Source organism: Myxine glutinosa, unplaced genomic scaffold, assembly GCF_964187855.1.
Source record: "Myxine glutinosa unplaced genomic scaffold, kmMyxGlut1.1 SCAFFOLD_1852, whole genome shotgun sequence".
NCBI classification, from domain to species: domain Eukaryota; kingdom Metazoa; phylum Chordata; class Myxini; order Myxiniformes; family Myxinidae; genus Myxine; species Myxine glutinosa.
Window position 1 is genome coordinate 52,501 of NW_027617947.1, and position 20,000 is coordinate 72,500.

At 46.2% G+C, this 20,000-nt stretch overlaps 1 protein-coding gene across 1 annotated transcript in view; it reads left to right on the forward strand.

The window, feature by feature from the left end:
- Window positions 1-20,000, forward strand: part of LOC144889228 (uncharacterized) — a gene marked incomplete at its 3' end in the record, with an annotated part of 78,677 nt that overhangs the window by 42,760 nt on the left and 15,917 nt on the right. Inside the window, exon 3 of the mRNA XM_078769268.1 lies at window positions 15,097-15,432. Within this exon, the coding sequence (XP_078625394.1) occupies window positions 15,097-15,432 (336 nt within the window). The remainder of the gene's footprint in view (window positions 1-15,096; window positions 15,433-20,000) is intronic.

Consider the following 20,000-nt stretch of genomic DNA (forward strand, 5'->3'; position numbering starts at 1 on the left):
TTCACAGCATCAATCACAGGCTCTATTCTCATCATCTTTCACAATTCATCATTTGTCTTCTTCTCTCTCAACGATACTCCGCACATCCCCCGAACCATTCGCATTTCCACTCTTTCCAGCCTTCGTTGCTGCTCTACGTTCATTACCCATGTCTCGCTCCCATAAATCATAACACTTCTCACACATGCAGCATACACCTTTCCCTTCAGCTTCAATGACACTCCCCTCCTCATCAGCACGCCACTCATTTCCCGAAACTTCTTCCATGCACGTCTCACTCTTGCAACCGTTGCCGAGTCTGATCCACCTTCTCCATTCAGCACGTCTCCGAGGTAGCAAAATGTTTTCACACCTTCCAGCTTCACGCCGTCTCCAAGATCCAACTCAACATTTCCTCCATCTGCAGCTCCCTCTGTGCACACCTTACATTTGAATGTAGCTGCTACACTGGTTAATGACCCTCTCAGACCACTACCTTTTTGATGAACCCACTCAGCACACATTGTACATTGAATGGATTTCACTCCGACACCCTTCCTGCACACAGCACACGGCTACTTTCCAGTTCTTTCCACCTCACCACATGCTTTACCACTTGCCATCACCTTCGTCTTTCCTCTATTCACCTTCAGACCTTTTGTCTCCATACATTCCTTCCACTTGTTCATCTTTTCCTTCAGTCCATCCATACTTTCCGCAATCAACACCAGATCATCTGCATACAACAACTCCCACGGTAAACCCTCCTTTACATTCTGAGCCAGCACCTCCATCACAGCTACAAATAGTAGTGGACTTAGTACCGACCCCTGATGCACTCCCACCTTCACCTCAAACTCACCACTGTTCCCGTCCTTCGTCCTTACAGCTGTTCGCGCTCTTTTGTACATTGCCATCAGTACTCTGATCAACCATTCCTCCACTCCTAACTTCCTCAATGCCCATGTCAATACTTCGCGTGGAACCCTATCGAATGCTTTCTCCAGATCAACAAACCCAAGAAACAACTTCTTCCTCTTCTCCATGTACTTCTCCTGCAACTGCCTCACAATAAAGAGCGCGTCTGTCGTTCCTCTTCCTGGCATAAATCCAAACTGCATTTCGTCGATCTTCACCTTCTTCCTTATCCTCCTCTCCAACACCCTTTCCAATACCTTCATTCCATGCTCCAATAACTTTATCGCTCGGTACGAGCCACACTCCAGAGGGTCACCTTCCCCTTGTATAGACTATAGAGGGACGAGGGTACTCGGTTCCCAATCCACTGGAATGCGGCCTTCTTTCACCACCAGATTACAGATCTCTGTCATTCTCTTCACACCCCAACTTCCTGCTGCCTTCAACATATCTCCCGCAACTCCCGTCGGCCCTCCTGCTTTTCTACTCTTCATTGCTTTTATCGCTTCCTTAACTTCCTTCTCAGTTATCTTCTCTGCCGGTCCTAAAACTGGGTTACTCTCTATGTTGCCATCCCATTCATTCTCTGTATTCAACAGCATCTCCATATATCTTTTCCATCTTCCTTTAATTCCATCTGGGTCCACAACGATTTGTCCCACTTCATCCTTCAAGCAACTCACCCCCATCACATCACACCTCTCTTTCGCTGTCTGCTTTGCAATCTTGAATACCGCCCTCTGCCCCTCTTCCGAATCCAAGCGTTCTCCGAACATTTTCCTACATGCCTCCTGCGCCTTTCTACCTCTTTCTTTGCAGCCTTCTTGGCTGCCTTATAACTTTCATGCTCTGCTTTTTCTGCTCCCGTACCCTTCGCCTTCTGCCACTCCTTGAACTTCTTCCTCTTCTCGTCAATCCTCTTTCCAACTTCATCATCCCACCACCATGTTTCCGAGTGCCTTGCTGGTCCTTTTGTCCATCCACATACCTCACCAACGGCTCCCAACAGACTATCTTTCATTGACATCCAACCACGTTCAAGCTCAACCACATCATCCTCTACCCTACTCAGCCTCTCTTTTAATGCCTCCCTTACTGTCACCTCTTTCAACCTCCACACCTTCATTCTCGGTTGGTACTTCACCCGCCGAGCTCTCCTCGCACCTTTCACCCTTATGTCGCAGACAACCAAGTGGTGCTGTGAAACAGCCTCCTCCCCCGGGATCACCTTTGTGTCCCGGAGGTGCCCTCTATCTCGCCTACGCACCAACAGGTAGTCAACATATATATATATATATATATATATATATATATATATATATATATAATTAATTAATATATAGACACGGCCTGGCCTTGCAGCTTGTTGGGTTTTGCCGACCCCATCGTGCTGAGAATGAAGTTCTGAACTTTGGTGACTCCCCTTTTGCCAATTTCCGCCCACAGAGGACTGAGTTCTGTGGTATCCATGACTGCTCCGAATATAATGACTTTGATGGGAGCGAGAACCAATGCAAAGATTGCAGCTTTGGTGAAGTCGAGGAAAGTGAAAAATGCGCCCAGAGTTGCGCTGATTGACATGCGTTTGGGACGTACCCTGGCCTTGCCTCGCGGCTTGTCAGATTTTCCTGACTCTATTCCGTCAAGGAACGATGAGACCGAGATGAGACCTAGACTGAGACTGGATGACCGAGAAGGAAGAGACTGAGGGTACCCCGGAGGCTACACGAGATGTTGTGCAGATCTACATTGTTGCTACTTCGGAGGTGGGGGGGAGTGGCAAGGGGAGGGGGGGAGGATGGTTAACTGAGCGCAGATAAGGAGACAGTTTGGTCCATGAGTCATGGCTCCTTGCTGGGTGAAGGTGTAAAAACATATACGTACACACATAAAGACATACCCATCCACATTCACATTTACACAAAAAGACACACATACACAAAGAGACACCTACACATGGAATGATAAACCTCTGATGATAGAAGTAGACTTGGTGAAGAAAGCCCCTGAGAATACATTCTGGTTATGACTACTTTGTTTTGCTTTGCAGTAGATTAAAATAAAACAAATTCCCACAGCTTTGCTGAGAGTGAGGCGGCAAACAAGGTTATTGGTCACACGGATTGTTTACTTTTGTTGAGAAAGAAGAGGTCTGAATATAGCCATTTCCTAAAACCTGGTGGGATGGCTATTGTATTGATTTTACAAAATGTGGAGAGGGGAGCTTTAGCCACAAGCTCCAAAAGTGGGTCCATGTCCAACTCCAAAACGTGCAACATAAACTTGCAAGATCAGAGGCAGTTGTGTAACAGTCTGTCATGACACATTTTGTTGCCCTTGCCAGAGGAGAGGGTATTGCATTTGAGTCTGTTTGGCTGTTTGTTTGTTTGTTTATCTGTTTGTCCGCACAGAATAAATATGATTTTCTCTGCAACCGTTGCTCTGGTTGACAGGAAATTTCACCATAGGTGCACTACCTCCGATAGAATTTTTAATAATTATGGCGTCAAAGATCACATGGTATGGTCGCCATCTTGGAAAAAACGAAAACAATTGCATTTCTATATCTCCGAAAGCGCTGCATAGAAAAAATTGAGACATGGCTCAATGTAAAGAACTCTCCATTAGAATAAAATATGTTGATGATGCCATAGGTGCCTCCATCATGACATCATTATTCGACAAGTACAAAACTTCATCCGATCAAGATGAAATTTCTTGAGTGTCATCTAGGGATAAACTGGTGGAGAAAAAAAAGATTGATGACGTCATCGGTCACGTGGTTTGATCGCCATATTTTTTTTTAACACAAAAGTCTTAAAAACAACCAAAACACCTGGCGAGGGTCTGCAATTTCTGATTGCACTTTCTTGTTTTCTTTGCAAAACTTTCTTTATGTACTGTCGAAGTCAATTTGTGACAATTATAAGTAAATAAGTATGGGACAATAACACTGAAAATTGGGATAGCCACTGGAAAAAGTTGTGTTTTGAACTTTTAGGCATTGTCATCCGCATTGACTGCGTTGACCAGAACGGCATTCGATGGAGTGCATACAGTGAGTGCCTTCAGAAAATATTCACACACCCTTGACTTTTTTCACATTTTGTTGCTATAGCCTGAATTTATAATGGATTAAATTGAAATTTGTTGTTCCTGATCTACACATAATATTGTCACGTTTGTGGGGGGTAGATGATGAATCTCAAAGGAAAGTTAGGAATGTGTAAGTTTTATTATGGACCGTGTGACTGAAGAAGAAGCCCACCTTGATGTAACTAATGAGGGAATCTGTGTAGAATAAGATCGTATATGTGTCTCCGTACAAGGGGTGGAGCTATGCTAATTAGGTCGGGCTTAAGGATAAACCCCAGTGTGTAATTTCCCTGTGATTTTTCCCTTCTTTATTATTGCATCAAAAGGGCTGCCATTACAACAACCCTAATCGCTGACAGGATGACCGGACATGCCGATCGGCAAAGGACACTCCCGGACCCAGCCCAGCCGAACACTCAGCCCAGCCGAACACTCTCGAACGACGACTAGACTCTGCCCCCCGACGACTCGTAGCAAGGAGGCCGCACCACGGCCTTCGTGATTGGTGCAGGCGTGATGGCGTGATGGAGTGATTGAGTGCTCGGTGATTGGATAAGAGTGTGAAGTCAGCGTGCGAACATTCGAGAGCTTGAGGTAAAATATGCGGTCTGGCCATCTTGGTCTCTCTTGTCCTGAGTTTGGTTGCGGGCGGCCGCATTTCTCAATCTTCTCCTCGTTTTGTCTTGGTCGCGCTGGCAAACGGCTGTGGTTTTGCTGCGTCCTTTTGTGAAGACTTGGATAGTAACGGAGGAAGAAGAAGCCGTCGCGTCGATCTCTTTGTCTCGGTGCCTTGGTGGAAGGTGGGTGTGAGTCGTGCTGGTGCGGTTTTGGGCACGTGTGCGCCTGTAAGGAGGAGGAATACGGCAGCGGTTTGAGGAACTCTTGGCGCGTCGGTCAGAGGGAGACAAAAGCAAAAGGGGACTGGCCACACGAAATCACCTCACATTCGTGGCGACTCGAAGAGGAGCTTCACGCCATCTGGCGATTTTCCAGTTCGTGGCTGCGAGCCACTTTGTGCTGCCGGCTTCATTCGACGCCCTCGCTTGAATAACAACGCTAAGTGCCAACACTATAAACACAATTTTATTTTCATTATCTTTTCCTCTGTTCTATACAAGTCTGAGTGGGAGGGTACCTCATCTTTCGTTGTCAATCAAATAAATAAATTTATTTTCATCATCAATAAAATCATAAATTTCATCATAAATAAATTTCATCATCATAAATAAATCATCAATAAAATAAATTTATTTTACATTGCTGTAAATAAATTTATATTTGTTGAAGTTTACTTTCTGTCCTGGTTCGTTTCTTTGTTTTGTGGGTTCAGAATAACCCCGTGTGTTTCCAATCAGATAAGGCCTCGAACCTTCCCGTGCGCGCGGAAACATGATCCCGCCAAGGTTTGAAATACGCTTCGGAGTTAAAGCTCGTTTCGGTCATTCATCCTCTTTGGGTCTTAACCCCGGGGACACGACAATATCTACAACTGATCGACAATGCTGTCACTGATCTAATGTTAAAGTGGAATTTTTAAAATATAAATTTTTACAAAATAATTAAAAACTGTAATACACAAACATCAAATTTACATAAGTATTCAACCACCTGAGTCAATACTTCATAGAAGCACCTTTGGCAGTGATTTCAGCTCTGAGTTTTTTTGGGTGTCTTTGCACATCCTGATTTGAGGATTTTCTCCTATTCTTCCTTGCAGATTTGCTCAAGCTCTGTCAAATTGGATGGGGAGTGTTAGTGAACAGCAATTTTCAAGTCTTTCCACAGCTGTTTCAATGGGATTCTAATCTGGGCTTTGGCCGGATCACTCAAGGACTTTCACGTTCTTGTTATGAAGCCATTCCAGTGTTGCTTTGGCTGTATGCTTGGTGCCACTGTCCTGTTGGAATGTAAATCTTCGTCTCAGTCTCAGGTCTTTTGCACTGTGAACAGGATCTCCTCAAGGATTTGCTGGTATTTGGCTCCATTCATTGCTCCATCTATCTTTGCAAGTCTCCTAGTCCCTGCTGCTGAAAAGCATCCCCATAGCATGATGCTGCCACCACCATGCTTCATGGTAGAGATGTTGTTAGAAGTGTGATGTGCTGGGTTTCTGCCAGATGTAGCGCTTTGCATTCAGGTGAAAGAGTTCAATTTTGTCTCATCAGACCACTGAATATTTTGCCTCATGCTCTGTCTTTCATGTGCCTTTTTGCAAACTCCAGGTGTGCTGTCATGTGCCTTTTTCTCAGGAGTGGCTTCCGTCTGGCCACTCCCATGAAGCTTAGATTTGTGAAGTGCTGTTGGCTTTCCGGCAGGTTCTCCCATCTCCGCCGAGAAACTCTATAGTTCTGTCAGGGTCATTGGGTTCTTCGTCACCTCCCTGACCAAGGTCCTTCTTGCCCGCTTGCTCAGTTTGGTCAGACGGCCATCTCTAGGAAGAGTCTGCCTCGTTCCATATTCTTTCCATTTCCTAATGATGGAGCTTACTGTGATCTTGGGAACTTTCCACACTATAAATTATTTTATATCCTTCCACAGATCTATGCCTCCTCACAATGATTCTATTGCGGAGTTCTACGGACAGTTTCTTGGATATCATGGTAGAGTTTCTGGTCTGACATTCACTGTCAACTGTGGGAAAAAGATGGTGTAGAAAGGTGTACGTTATATAGAAATGTGTGTTTCTTTCTAAATCGTGTCCAATCAATTGATTTGGCCACAGGTGGACTCCAACCAAGTTGTAGAAACATCTCAAGGATGATCAAGAGATATTGGTTGCACTTGAACTTAATTTGGAGTGTCATAGCAAAGGGGTTGAATTACTTTTTGACTTAAGACATTTTAGCTTTTCATTATGCCTCCGTCGACGAAGTCGCCAGAGGCATTATGTTTTTAGGTTGTCTGTCCAGCTGTCTGTCTGTCCGTCCGTGATACGATAGGTTTTCGTCACCGCGATAACTTGAGAACGGCTGAAGGGATCTTAGTCAAATTTGGTGCAGGTATGTATCATGAGGTAAAGATGAACTGATTAGAATTTGGGGTGAAGAGGTAAAAGGTCAACGTCTGTAATCAGTCTATAACTTGAGAACGGCTGAAGTGATGTAATTCCAACTTGGTACAGGTATGTATAATGATGTAAATATTAACTGATTCGATTTTGGTGTCTCCGTCAAGGGCCAAAGATCAGAGGTCATGTCAGGTAAAAATGTGATAACTTGTCAACAACAACAAACAACAACAACAACAACATGCATTTCAAGGCCATTTTCCCTGCGAGAGCAGGGGTTAGCCTTGCGGTCCCCATGACAATCTTCTCCATTTTGCCCTATTTTCTGCATCTCTCCTTGTTTAACCCCCTTTCCCGCCGCATTTTTCTTCCACCATCTTTAGCCAAGTCTTTCTCGGTCTTCCCCGTCCTCGACTTCCTTCTGCATTCATTTCCATCACTCTTCTAAACCAGTCACTTTCATCCTTCCTCAACACATGACCAAACCATCTCAACCTGTTCCTCTTCACAGCATCAATCACAGGCTCTATTCCCATCATCTTTCGCAATTCATCATTTGTCTTCCTCCCTCTCTCAACGATACTCCGCACATCCACCGAACCATTTGCATTTCCACCCTTTCCAGCCTTCGTTGCTGATCTACGTTCATTACCCATGTCTCGCTCCCATAAATCATAACACTTCTCACACATGCAGCATACACCTTTCCCTTCAGCTTCAACGACACTCCCCTCCTCATCAGCATGCCACTCAGTTCCCGAAACTTCTTCCATGCACATCTCACTCTTGCAACCGTTGCCGAGTCTGATCCACCTTCTCCATTCAGCACGTCTCCGAGGTAGCAAAATGTTTTCACACCTTCCAGCTTCACGCCGTCTCCAAGATCCAACTCAACATTTCCTCCATCTGCAGCTCCCTCTGTGCACACCTTACATTTGAATGTAGCTGCCACACTGGTTAATGACCCTCTCAGACCACTGCATTTTTGATGAACCCACTCAGCGCACATTGTACATTGAATGGAGTTCACTCTGACACCCTTCCTGCACACAGCACACGGCCACTTCCCAATTCTTTACACCTCACCACATGCTTTGCCACTTGCCATCACCTTCGTCTTTCCGATATTCACCTTCAGACCTTTTGTCTCCATACATTCCTTCCACTTGTTCATCTTCTCCTTCAGTCCATCCATACTTTCTGCAATCAACACCAGATCATCTGCATACAACAACTCCCATGGTAAACCCTCCTTTACGTTCTGAGCCAGCACCTCCATCACAGCTACAAATACTGGTGGACTTCGTACCGACCCCTGATGCACTCCCACCTTCACCTCAAACTCACCACTGTTCCCGTCCTTCGTCCTTACAGCTGTGCGCGCTCTTTTGTACATTGCCATCACCACTCTGATCAACCATTCCTCCACTCCTAACATCCTCAATGCCCATGTCAATACTTTGCGTGGAACCTTATCAAATGCTTTCTCCAAATCAACAAACCCAAGAAACAACTTCTTCCTCTTCTCCATGCACTTCTCCTGCAACTGCCTCACAATAAAGAGCACGTCTGTCGTTCCTCTTCCTGGCATAAATCCAAACTGCATTTCGTCAATCTTCACCTTCTTCCTTATACTCCTCTCCAACACCCTTTCCAATACCTTCATTCCATGCTCCAATAACTTTATCGCTCGGTACGAGCCACACTCCAGAGGGTCACCTTTCCCGTTGTATGGAGGGACGAGGGTACTCAGTTCCCAATCCACTGGAATGCGGCCTTCTTTCACCACCAGATTGCAGATCTCTGTCATTCTCTTCACACCCCAATTTCCCGCTGCCATCAACATATCTCCCACAACTCCCTTTGGCCCTCCCGCTTTTCTTCTCTTCATTGCTTTTATCGCTTCCTCAACTTCTCAGTTATCTTCGCTGCCGGTCCTAAAACTGGGTTACTCTCTATGTTGCCATCCCATTCATTCTCTGTATTCAACAGCATTTCCATATATCTTTTCCATCTTCCTTTAATTCCATCTGGGTCCACAACGATTTGTCCCACTTCATCCTTCAAGCAACTCACCACCATCACATCACACCTCTCTTTCGCTATCTGCTTTGCAATCCTGAATACCGCTCTCTGACCCTCTTCTGAATCCAAGCGTTCTCCAAACATTTTCCAACATGCCTCCTGCGCCTTTGCTACCTCTTTCTTTGCAGCCTTCTTGGCTGCCTTATAACTTTCATGCTCTGCTTTTTCTGCTCCCGTACCGTTCGCCTTCTGCCATTCCTTGGACTTCTTCCTCTTCTCGTCAATCCTCTTTCCAACTTCATCATCCCACCACCATGTTTCCGAGTGCCTCGGTGGTCCTTTTGTCCATCGACATACCTCACCAACGGCTCCCAACAGACTATCTTTCATTGACATCCAACCACTTTCAAGCTCAACCACATCATCCTCTACCCCACTCAGCCTCTCTTTTAATGCCTCCCTCACTGTCACCTCTTTCAACCTCCACACCTTCATTTTCGGTTGGTACTTCACCCGCCGAGCTCTCCTCGCACCTTTCACCCTTTTGTCACAGACACAGTGGTGCTGTGAAACAGCCTCCTCCCCCGGGATCACCTTTGTGTCCCAGAGGTGCCCCCTATCTCGCCTACGCACCATCAGGTAGTTAACGGTTGTCGTCGACCCACCTGACGTGTATGTAACAAGCTTATTATCCTCTTTCTGGAACTGAGTATTACAAATCAACAAATCAGCTCCATCAGCAAACTCCAAAATCCTTTCACCTTCTCCATTTCTCACACCTTATCCGGAACCCCCAGGAACTCCCTCAAAACCGTCCATACTCTTTCCCACATGTCCATTTAGGTCTCCTCCTCCCACAACAACTTCCTCATCTTTCATGTTTTCCATCAGCTTCTCTATCGCACACCAGAACCTGTCCTTCTCTTCATCACTCCGACCAACCTGCGGAGCATATCCTGAGATGACGTTCACCAAGAGCTTTCCAATCATCATTTTCACCATCACCAACCTATCACTCACTCTAGTCACACTCACCACACTGTCTACAAACTCCTCAGAAAACATGACACCAACACCATTCACACCCTCCGGGCACCCTTGTCACACAAATTTGTATTTCTGTCCCTGCCTACCCTTCACCATTCTCACACCACTTCCCTTCCATCTCGTCTCTTGCACACAACATATGTCCACTCTTCTTTTGACCAATACTTCCACCACTTCTCCTGATCTCCCTGTCATTGTCCCTACATTCCATGTCCCAAAACTCAGAAACCGATCTCCACTTCGGGCTGTACCCTGCCCATATGTAGTTGTAATTGTCATGGTTCCCTTTTTGAGGCAATGTTTTTATGGCCGGATGCCTTTCCTGACGCCAACCCTCTTCGTCGCCTGTTACGACATGCAGGGATACGGTGTACCTATTCCAAACCAGGGTACACACCGGGACACGTAAATGTTGGAACGAGACAACAATTAAATTCTGCACAAATCTTAAGTCACAATCCAGTGAGTTAAATGAATTTGTTACGGCATCAGCACTGGCAGGTGGATTCATTCACTACCGGCCGAGAAGCTTGCAGATGTCTGGCTCAAGGTCGATGGTTTGAAAGAATTTGCTGTTGCGGCGGAATGGCTCCCCATTCGGCGCGATCAGGAACTGCTCAAAATTTCACGCGACGTCCGATCGTTGGACGGGACTCCAGATGATGGACTTGCAGTCGGACATGAACGATGTTGGGTTGTCACTGGGCAGCGGCAGGTGTTCCTTCAGGAAGGTGAACAGCGGGTGCTCATTCAACCCATTCACCTCACACTTGTCGAAAATCGGAAAGTTTGCCTCAAATCCTCTGCCCGGGCGCACGTACTTCAAGGACTGAAGTAGTTCTTCATTGGTAGCATTCTCCTGGCTTAAATGAAGTCGGTGTAGCTGGCGGAGGATTGTCAACTTGTCAACAGATGAAGGGATTTAAATTGAAACTTGGTACAGGTAGGTATGATGATGTAAACATGATATGATCAAATTTTGGTGTCAAGAGGTCAAAGGTCAGAGGTCATGTCCGGTGAAAATGTGATAACTTGAGAACAGCTGAATGTATTTAAATCAAACTTGTTACAAGTATTATAATGACATAATAATGTGGGCGGAGGCATATAGGTTGACGTTGTGACGTCGAAGAGAGTCGTTCTAGTTTTTAATTATCTTAAAAAAAAAATCAAAAAAAAAAATACGCTTTGACATTGTGGGGAATTATGTGTAGATCAGTGACCAAAAAAACAAAATCTCAATTGAATCCATTTACAATTCAGGCTGTGACGTAACAAAATGTGAAAAAGTCAAGGGGTATATTAATACTTTCTCAAAGGCACCGTACCTCCACCAGGCTGAACAGTTTACATTTTGTAACTCGCTGATAGGCCGGATCCGGATCCAAACCTGAACCAAAATCTAATTGGCTTGTTCTTATCACCTAACCAACTCATCCACCAAGTTTTGTCATAACTCATGCACAACCTTTTGAAACATCATGCTATATATCGTTTTTGTCCCCATCTCTCAATGGTGAAGAATCACTTAGAATTTTTTTTTTAAATTCTCTCATCCAGATCCGGATTCGGATCTTCACCAAAATATAATCAATTCTACCTTGTCACACATCCAACCTGTCCACCAAGCTTCGTCCAAATCCGTTCACAACTTTTTGATATGTCGTTTTTGCCCCGACATCTCAACTGGAAGAATCACATTGACAATTATTGGATCCGATTCTTCACCAAAATGTAATCATTTCATCCTTGTCACACACTCAACTTCTCCCCAAAATTTCGTCTGAATTTGTCGACAACTTTTTGAGATATCCTTATCACAGACAGACAAACACACAGAGACAGGTGAAAGTATAACCTCTGTCCATCTTCGGTGGCGGAGGTAATTAGAACTATTCACAGGCCATGTGGCCCTTATCCACAGCTCAGTGTAGTTCTGCTCTCCACCATGGACTGGCTCCCCATTATGACTCACTCCCCCTGGATTTTGGGGAATCTAAAACTCTCAACATTATTGGAATCCTCCACGATGAGCCCCAAAGCACAAGAACCGTTGTTCTCACATCACAGGCAAGTTGATGTCCTTTGTTTTTACCACCTTTCCTCTGATCTAGCTCTCTCTCTCTGCTTTGTCAGTCGTCCAACCCCCCCCCCCCGCCCCTCCAGGATATACATGTTCTTCCAGTAACACCATCAGTGTTAAACTCCAAAAATCGAAGTTGACTGCACACTTCAACCTTTTTTTTTTTTTTTTTTTTTTTTTTGTGTTGCTCATGCCATTGGTGTTCCCACCTTTCAGAGGCTTTCCATTCCCTCTTCTTCCATCCAGGGCTTCAAACAGGTGGTGTACCATCATCTCACGTCATCCTCCATCCTGAACAACAATGTTCTCTATCTTCCCCCATTAACCCTTCCTGTCCTAACCCTCTTGAGTGTTACTGTTTCCTCCCTTCTCTCTTTTTCTGTTTATTCATTCCCTTGATTATTGGGTCCAATAGGTCTCCCACTGTCTGTTCATACCCCTGCTCGCCTTGCTCTTCCATGAGCCTTAATTTTGTAGAGATAATAATCAAAGTACTGTTTTCGCGTTTAGGATGGGTACAATGAATTGACTGCCTATTTTGTGTACTATGCGGAAATCGTTGGCATCATTACTGGGAGTATCGCTTTGCCTCTGATGCACTGCCCCCTTTAGCTTAGAGAAGGAATTTTGGGTAATTTTGACACATTTTTGAATGTCAATGTGTTTTGTGAGAAATTGTGTCATCACCTATATATCTCTTTCCATGTTGTTTCTCTCTTCTTCCTCTTTCCATTTTCCCCTCCTCCCCTCTCTTTATCTATATTTTTATTTTCCACTGTTTCCCCCTTTACCTTATTCTCCCTTCTCTCCATATTATGACACTCCCACTCTCTCCCCTCTGTCTCTGCGTCTCTTATTCCTTCTGTCTGTCTGTCGTTCTATTTCTGCTCTATCTTTCTATCTCTATCTCTATCTCTCTCTCTCTCTCTCTCTCTCTGTCATGCTGTCTCTCTCTCTCTCTCTCTCTGTCATGCTGTCTCTCTCTCTCTCTCTCTCTCTGTCATGCTGTCTCCTCTCTCTCTCTGTCATGCTGTCTCCTCTCTCTCTCTGTCATGCTGTCTCCTCTCTCTCTCTCTCTCTGTCATGCTGTCTCCTCTCTCTCTCTCTCTCTGTCATGCTGTCTCCTCTCTCATTTTTTTCTTTCCTTCTGTCTCCACTCTTTCTTGCTTTCCCTCTTTCTTGCTCTCCTCTTTCTCTTTTCTATCCTTCCCCTCTCATCCCTTTTTATTCTCTACCTCCCATTTCCTCCTCCCCTCCCCTCTATGCCTTTACCCTTCCTTCTCGCTCTCTCTCTTTTTCTTTCTGTCATTCTGTCTGTCCCCCTCTCTCTTTCATGATTTCTCTCTTTCTTTCTCTCATTTCTTCCCCCCCTCCCACCCTCTCTCCCTCTCTCTCTCATTTCTTCCCCCCCTCCCACCCTCTCTCCCTCTCTCCCTCTCTCTCTCCCTCTATCCGCCTCTCTCTCGCCGCCTCTCTCTCTCCGCCTCTCTCTCTCCGCCTCTCTCTCCCTCTCTCCGCCTCTCTCTCCCTCTCTCTCCCTCTCTCTGTCTCTCTCTCTCTCTCTCTATCTTTCTATCTCTCTCTCTCTCTCTCTCTCTCTCTCTCTCTCTCTCCGCCTCTCTCTGCCTCTCTCTCTCCGCCTCCCTCCCTCTCTCTCTCTCTCCGCCGCTCTCTCTCCGCCTCTCTCTCTCCGCCTCTCTCTCTCCGCCTCTCTCTCTCCGCCTCTCTCTCTCCGCCTCTCTCTCCGCTTTCCTCTCCGCCTCTCTCTCTCTCCGCCTCTCTCTCCGCCTCTCTCTCCGCCTCTCTCTCCGCCTCTCTCTCTCCGCCTCTGTCTCTCCGCCCCTCTCTCTCTCCGCCTCTTTCTCTCCGCCTCTCTCTCTCTCTCCGCCTCTCTCTCTCCGCCTCTCGCTCTCCGCGCCTCTCTCTCTCCGCCTCTCTCTCTCCGCCTCTCTCTCTCCGCCTCTCTCTCTCCGCCTCTCTCTCTCTCCGCCTCTCTCTCTGCCTTTCTCTCTCCGCCTCTCTCTCTCCGCCTCTCTCTGCCTCTCTCTCTCCGCCTCTCTCTCTCCGCCTCTCTCTCTCTCTCCGCCTCTCTCTCTCTCTCCGCCTCTCTCTCTCTCTCTCCGCGCCTCTCTCTCTCCGCGCCTCTCTCCCTCCCCGCCTCTCTCTCTCCGCCTCTCTCTCTCCGCCTCTCTCTCTCCGCCTCTCTCTCTCTCTGCCTCTCTCTCTCCGCCTCTCTCTCTCTCTGCCTCTCTCTCCGCCTCTCTCTCTCTCTCCGCCTCTCTCTCTCTCCGCCTCTCTCTCTCTCTCTCTCCGCCTCTCTCTCTCTCCGCCTCTCTCTCTCTCCGCCTCTCTCTCCTCTCTCTCCCTCTGTCCGTCTCTCCACCCCTCTCTTTCTCCACTCTCTCTCTCTCCGCCTCTCCCCCCTCTCTCTTTCTCTTTCTCCCTCCACCTCTCCCCCCCTCTCTCCCTCCGCCTCTCCCCCCCTCTCTCTCTCTCCGCCTCTCCCTCCCCTCTCTCTCTCCGCCTCCCCCCCTCTCTCTCTCTCCATCCTCCCTCACTCTCTCTCTCTCTCTCTGCCCTGTCCTCCTCTCTCTCTCTCTCTGCCTTGTCCTCCTCTCTCTCTTATTATCTCCACCTCCCCCTCCTCTTTCTCTCTCTCTCTCCACCTCTCTCCATTCTCTTCCCTCTGTGACCCCACACCCCTTCCTTTCCTTCTCCTCATTCCCCCTCCCCAATCCTCCTCCCCTTGCCCTCCTCCCTTTGCCCCTCTTTCTCCCTCTGCTTTTCTCCTCCCCCACCCTCTTGCCTCTCTGTCCCCCACTCTCCCCTTTCTTCCCCCTCCCTCTCTCTCAAACCTCGCTCTCTTCTCTCTGGCTTATTTCATTTATTTGTTATCTTTCTCTATCTCTCTTCCCCTGCTTCATTTCTCATTATTGTCCAGAACCCCCTACTCTTCCTCCTCTTCCCTCACCACACCCGGCCCCACCCGATATCCTCCTCGACTCACCAATTGCACGATCGAAACGGAAAAGTAAAGTTCGTTTGGGAACTGGAAGTGAGTCGGGAGAAGTTCACGAGGTTCCTGCTGGAGATATGGAACCAGAGGAAGCCAGGACGAGCATGGTGGGTGAACTAGGAGAAAGCCGAAGAAGCAGTGACGAACCAAGCGATGTTTACAATATCGTTACAACACCGGTTGAAGATTCAAACAAACTTTCTCTGAACCTCAGAGTAAAGTCTCGAGATGGTTCAACAGGGAGTGATGGAGAGGAGGAAGGTGAGTTTTTACTTTTTTATTTCCTTGTTACCTTTATTACTTTTTCCTTGTTCTTTCTTTCTGACTTATTTTATACTTTTCTCCACTCACGTTGGCCAAGCTTCTGTCCCCCGCCTTTATCCTCCTTTTTGTCTTGTCTTTTCTTCTTCCTTGTGTGTGTGTGTGTTTGTGTGTGTGTGTGTCCAGCCCAGCTGACGCCCAGCTGATGATCAATGCAGTCGGGAAACTAGTCGATTGCTTACGTGTTAACGTTCTTGCTTTAGGTGGAGAAACTATGTTTGAGGTTTACAATTTAAATAAAGTTGAATATGGAATGTTGTGAGTGTCCCCCTCCCCTAACCCTACTGCACAATTAATTAAGTGTGTGTGTGTGTGTGTGTGTGTGTGTGTGTGTGTGTGTGTGTGTGTGCGTGCGTGCGTGCGTGCGTGCGTGCGCGCGTGTGTGCGTGCATATATATATATATATATATATATATATATATATTTATATATTTTTATATATATATATATACAGACTTGGCATTTAATATGGAATATTTTTTTTTTCTTGACTTGGGTCTACTTTCTTTACTCAGTATATCAATCTGGTGAGTTTCTTTTACACTTTGGTGATTTATTTGTTAAAAGAACCATGTCTGATTGTCTGTCGCAGCAAGAAGTCAACAACAGGATTATATCACAGGTGGCGTGGCAAAATGTACGGACAGGTGCATTTGATGATTGGCTTCACAGTCGGGTATACAAGGGTTGTTGCGTTCTGTATTGGTAGAAAACAACTGCTGCACGTCTCCAAAAGTTATTGCCGCTTCCTCTGGAGATGGTCCGTCAACTCGACAATGCTGTTTGTCATGGAGTGGTGGCTTTACGAAATTACGGCATGAAACAGCGTGCTATTGCTCGGCAGTATGGCATCACTCAAGGTCAGGTGTCAAAGATCCTGAAAGGAAATGCTCAGAGGGGTGTCCCTACTCCAATACCGAGGCCAGGACGTCCCCGCAGAACCAGAAGGAGGGATGATCGCCAGCTGCACCGGTTAGTCCGCAATGGCCATACCAAGTCAGCTAATCGGCTTAGGGCTGAGTGGCAGCAACTGACAAATGTGCCTGTATCCAGAAGGCTAGTCAACCAATGACTGGTTCAAGCAGGCTATCGTGCCAGGCATCCCCTGAGAAAGCCACGCCTGACCAGACAACACCACCAGCGCCGATTGCAGTGGGCCAGAGAGCACCGTCAATGGCAGCCAGGACACTGGAATCACGTGATCTTCAGTGATGAGTCTAGATTTCTGGTCTATCGTCAAGATGGCCGCGTCCGAGTGCGCAGACAAGTGCATGAAGCCTACAACAAAGATTGTATAGTGCCAAGAGTCCAAGCTGGAGGTGGTGGGGTGACCGTTTGGGATGCTTTTCATGCAGGGGGCAAAACTGACCTGGTTGTTCTGAATGGAAACCTGAACCAGTTCAAGTACAGGGCCATTCTGGAAGAAACATTGCTTCCATTTGCTCGTGCAGCCTTTCGAGGAAACTTTGTCTTCCAAGATGACAATGCACGGCCTCATCGTGCTCGCATGATCTAACACTTTCTTGCTGACCGTGGTGTAGAGCATATGGAGTGGCCTGCCATGTCCCCGGATATGAATCCGAAAGAGAACTTGTGGGCAGAATTAACGCGTCAAATCGACCACTTGGACCAGCAGCCGACCTCTGTGCGTGAATTGCAGCAGGCTATTGTCACTGCATGGCAAGCGATTCCTGTCCAAACCATGGCAAATCTCGTGAACAGCATGCCTCAATGTGTACGTGCTCTCCTGAATACTCGTGGGGGTTACACGAAGTACTGAACTGTAATTTTACTGTCCGTAATCCCAGTCGTAATTTAACTTTTGTTTTTGTTAAAACATTTTTTGGCTAATGTGCAAAATAAAGAGATACTTCTGGAAAACGTACAGAAGTTTAACACAGTACTGTCCACGAATTGAGTTCGATATCAGTTTACATCACTTTCAAGGATCAATTTATTTGTTTCGAAATGTCAAATGTGGTTTTTGTTTCTTTTAAAGGTCACATTAACAAAATCTAGAATAATTTCAACATTATTCCAATGAACTTTTGGTTCTCAGACATCTTGAAAAGTAAGTTCACCTCCACAAAAAAAATATTCCATATTCAATGCCAAGTCTGTATATATATATATGTAAACTGAACATAAAAATAAACTTATCACTTTCATTTTATGAAATGTGCAGCTTTACAAACACGTTTCTTCAATTGTAATGGCTGATTATGTAACAGGAACTTCACTTCAATCACCTGGTTGATTAACAATGGCATGCTTGAGTGGTTCTGTATAGGGATCTTTCCCTTTAAATAATGACCCTCATAATGAAATCCTTCAGTTCTCGTGGTTAGACATTCATTTACTGCTGTCTCTAGTCACTCTGGAGGCTTCTGACAGGGAAAACAACAAGAAAATTCAGATGCCATGCATCTGAACAACGTTTAAGGGCAATTGGGATGCTTGAGGCTGGTGTAAGCCAGTGAACAATTGCCCAACGTCTTGGTTGCTCACAGCCTGCAATTTCCAATCTGGCCAGGTGTTACGGTGAAACTGGAACTGTGAATGATGGTCCACGAAGATGAAGACCACAGGTAACCACCCCAAACCAAGACTGCTGGATTGTGCTGCAGCATCTTCGTGTTCGTTTCCACCCTACGGCGCAAACAGCTGTAGTGACAAAAGGTCGCCACAACAACCGTATCAGTGTCTCTGCTGTGCGGAGGCGCTTGAGAAATTCGGGGCCTGGTGGCAAGACGTCCTTGCAGAGGTCCAGTGTTGAACGCAGTGCATCGGGGGAACAGACTAAGATGGTGTCTGCAGCATCGCCGCTGGACACAGCAATAGTGGAGTGCAGTCTTGCTCAGCGATGAGTCCAGATTTTGCCTCCATGCTGCTGGTGGGTGTCAACGGGTATGGCGCAGAGGTGGGGAAAGGTATCATGCTGTATTCGCCAGATTGTTCGGAAGAACCCAGTGTGATGTTATGGGCCGGCATTTCCACCCGTTTCAGGACACCTTTGGTCGTCATCGAAGGCAATCTCACAAGTCAGCGTTATGTCAATGAAGTTTTGAGACCTCATCTGCTGCCATTTCTCCAAGCTCATCCTGACATCGCAGTTTTCCAGCAGGACAACGCTCGACCCCATGCTGCTCGCCTGACCACCAACCTCCTCCAGGAACAGGGTGTTGAAGTGATGCCTTGGATGCCTTATTCCCCTGACTTAAATCCCATTGAACATTTATGGGATGAGCTTGGTCGACGTTTTGCATCGAGGAGATTAACGGCTGTCAAACGGCAAATGCTCATTCAAGGCTTGCAGGAGGAGTGGGACAGACTTCCCCAGGACCGCATCAGACGCCTGGTACAGAGCATGCGCCGGAGGTGTACAGCCTGCATCACAGCTCAGGGAGGACACGCACGATATTGAGGACTGGTGTCATTCTGTCCTTGACTGTTAGGAGTGTTGTGTCCATTCCTGTGTTATTTTGTTTTGACTGTATTCAGGTGCGTGCCTTTGTGTTGCAGCGCTGTGACTTTTGTTGCACCACCCCTTGTGATGTTCATGCTTTTTGCTTTTTTGTGAATGAGACGACCTCTTGTTTATCGACATGTGTTCAGTAAAGATAGCTGAACTTTACCTCTGTGCTCAAATATTTTTCATTTTTGCATGTGGGATAGGGTGGTCCAAAAATTTGAAGATTGGATTTTCATTTCTCCACAAGCCTGCCCCTATTCCTATTGAAGAAAGTAGTTTGTGGTGAAAATTTGAGCTTCATTGGACAATATTTAGAGGTTGTTGACGATGCCACAAAATGTTGACAAATTTTAATGAATAATAAGATACAGAATTTTTTACATCATACATCAATTCATAGATAATTATCTATTTTCAATAACTCAAATTATTTATTAATGTTGGCTTGCACTTGTCTTCAATGGTATGACCAAGAGATTGTGCAAAAGCACTGGCCACAAACATAGCATGCCGATCTGAGAGATTTACTCTGTCCAGAGTTGCCACTATTGCTGGAGTGATCACCTTGATGGGAGCCTTTTTCACCTTTTTGGCAGAAGATGGACTTTGGAGTTTGAATTAATTGTTCCCTGAATCGGAGCTTTCAATCTCAGACTCATCATCATCATCAACCACAGCCGATGTTGATGGAACAGATTGCATTGCTGTTAGAGTCTCAGCAGCATGTTTCTTCTTTCTTTTATCTTCATTCTCAAGCCTGATACGCTTTCTGTTCTCCTTCACTGCCAGAGTGTTGTCCACAGATCCCATACGTGAACTTGAGGTGTCCTCACGCTGCATGATAAGGAATGCTTTGTCTTCTTCATTCGTCATTTTCTCAAGCGCATCATTTGGTGAGATATCGAAGAGGGATTGAAGATCATCTTTGAACATCTGCTCCTTCACTCTATAGTTTTCGAATGTCTTGGTTCTATTTTTCTTTACCAGTTTGTAGGCATCATACAACTTCAAAAGTTGGCGCTCACAGGAATCTACT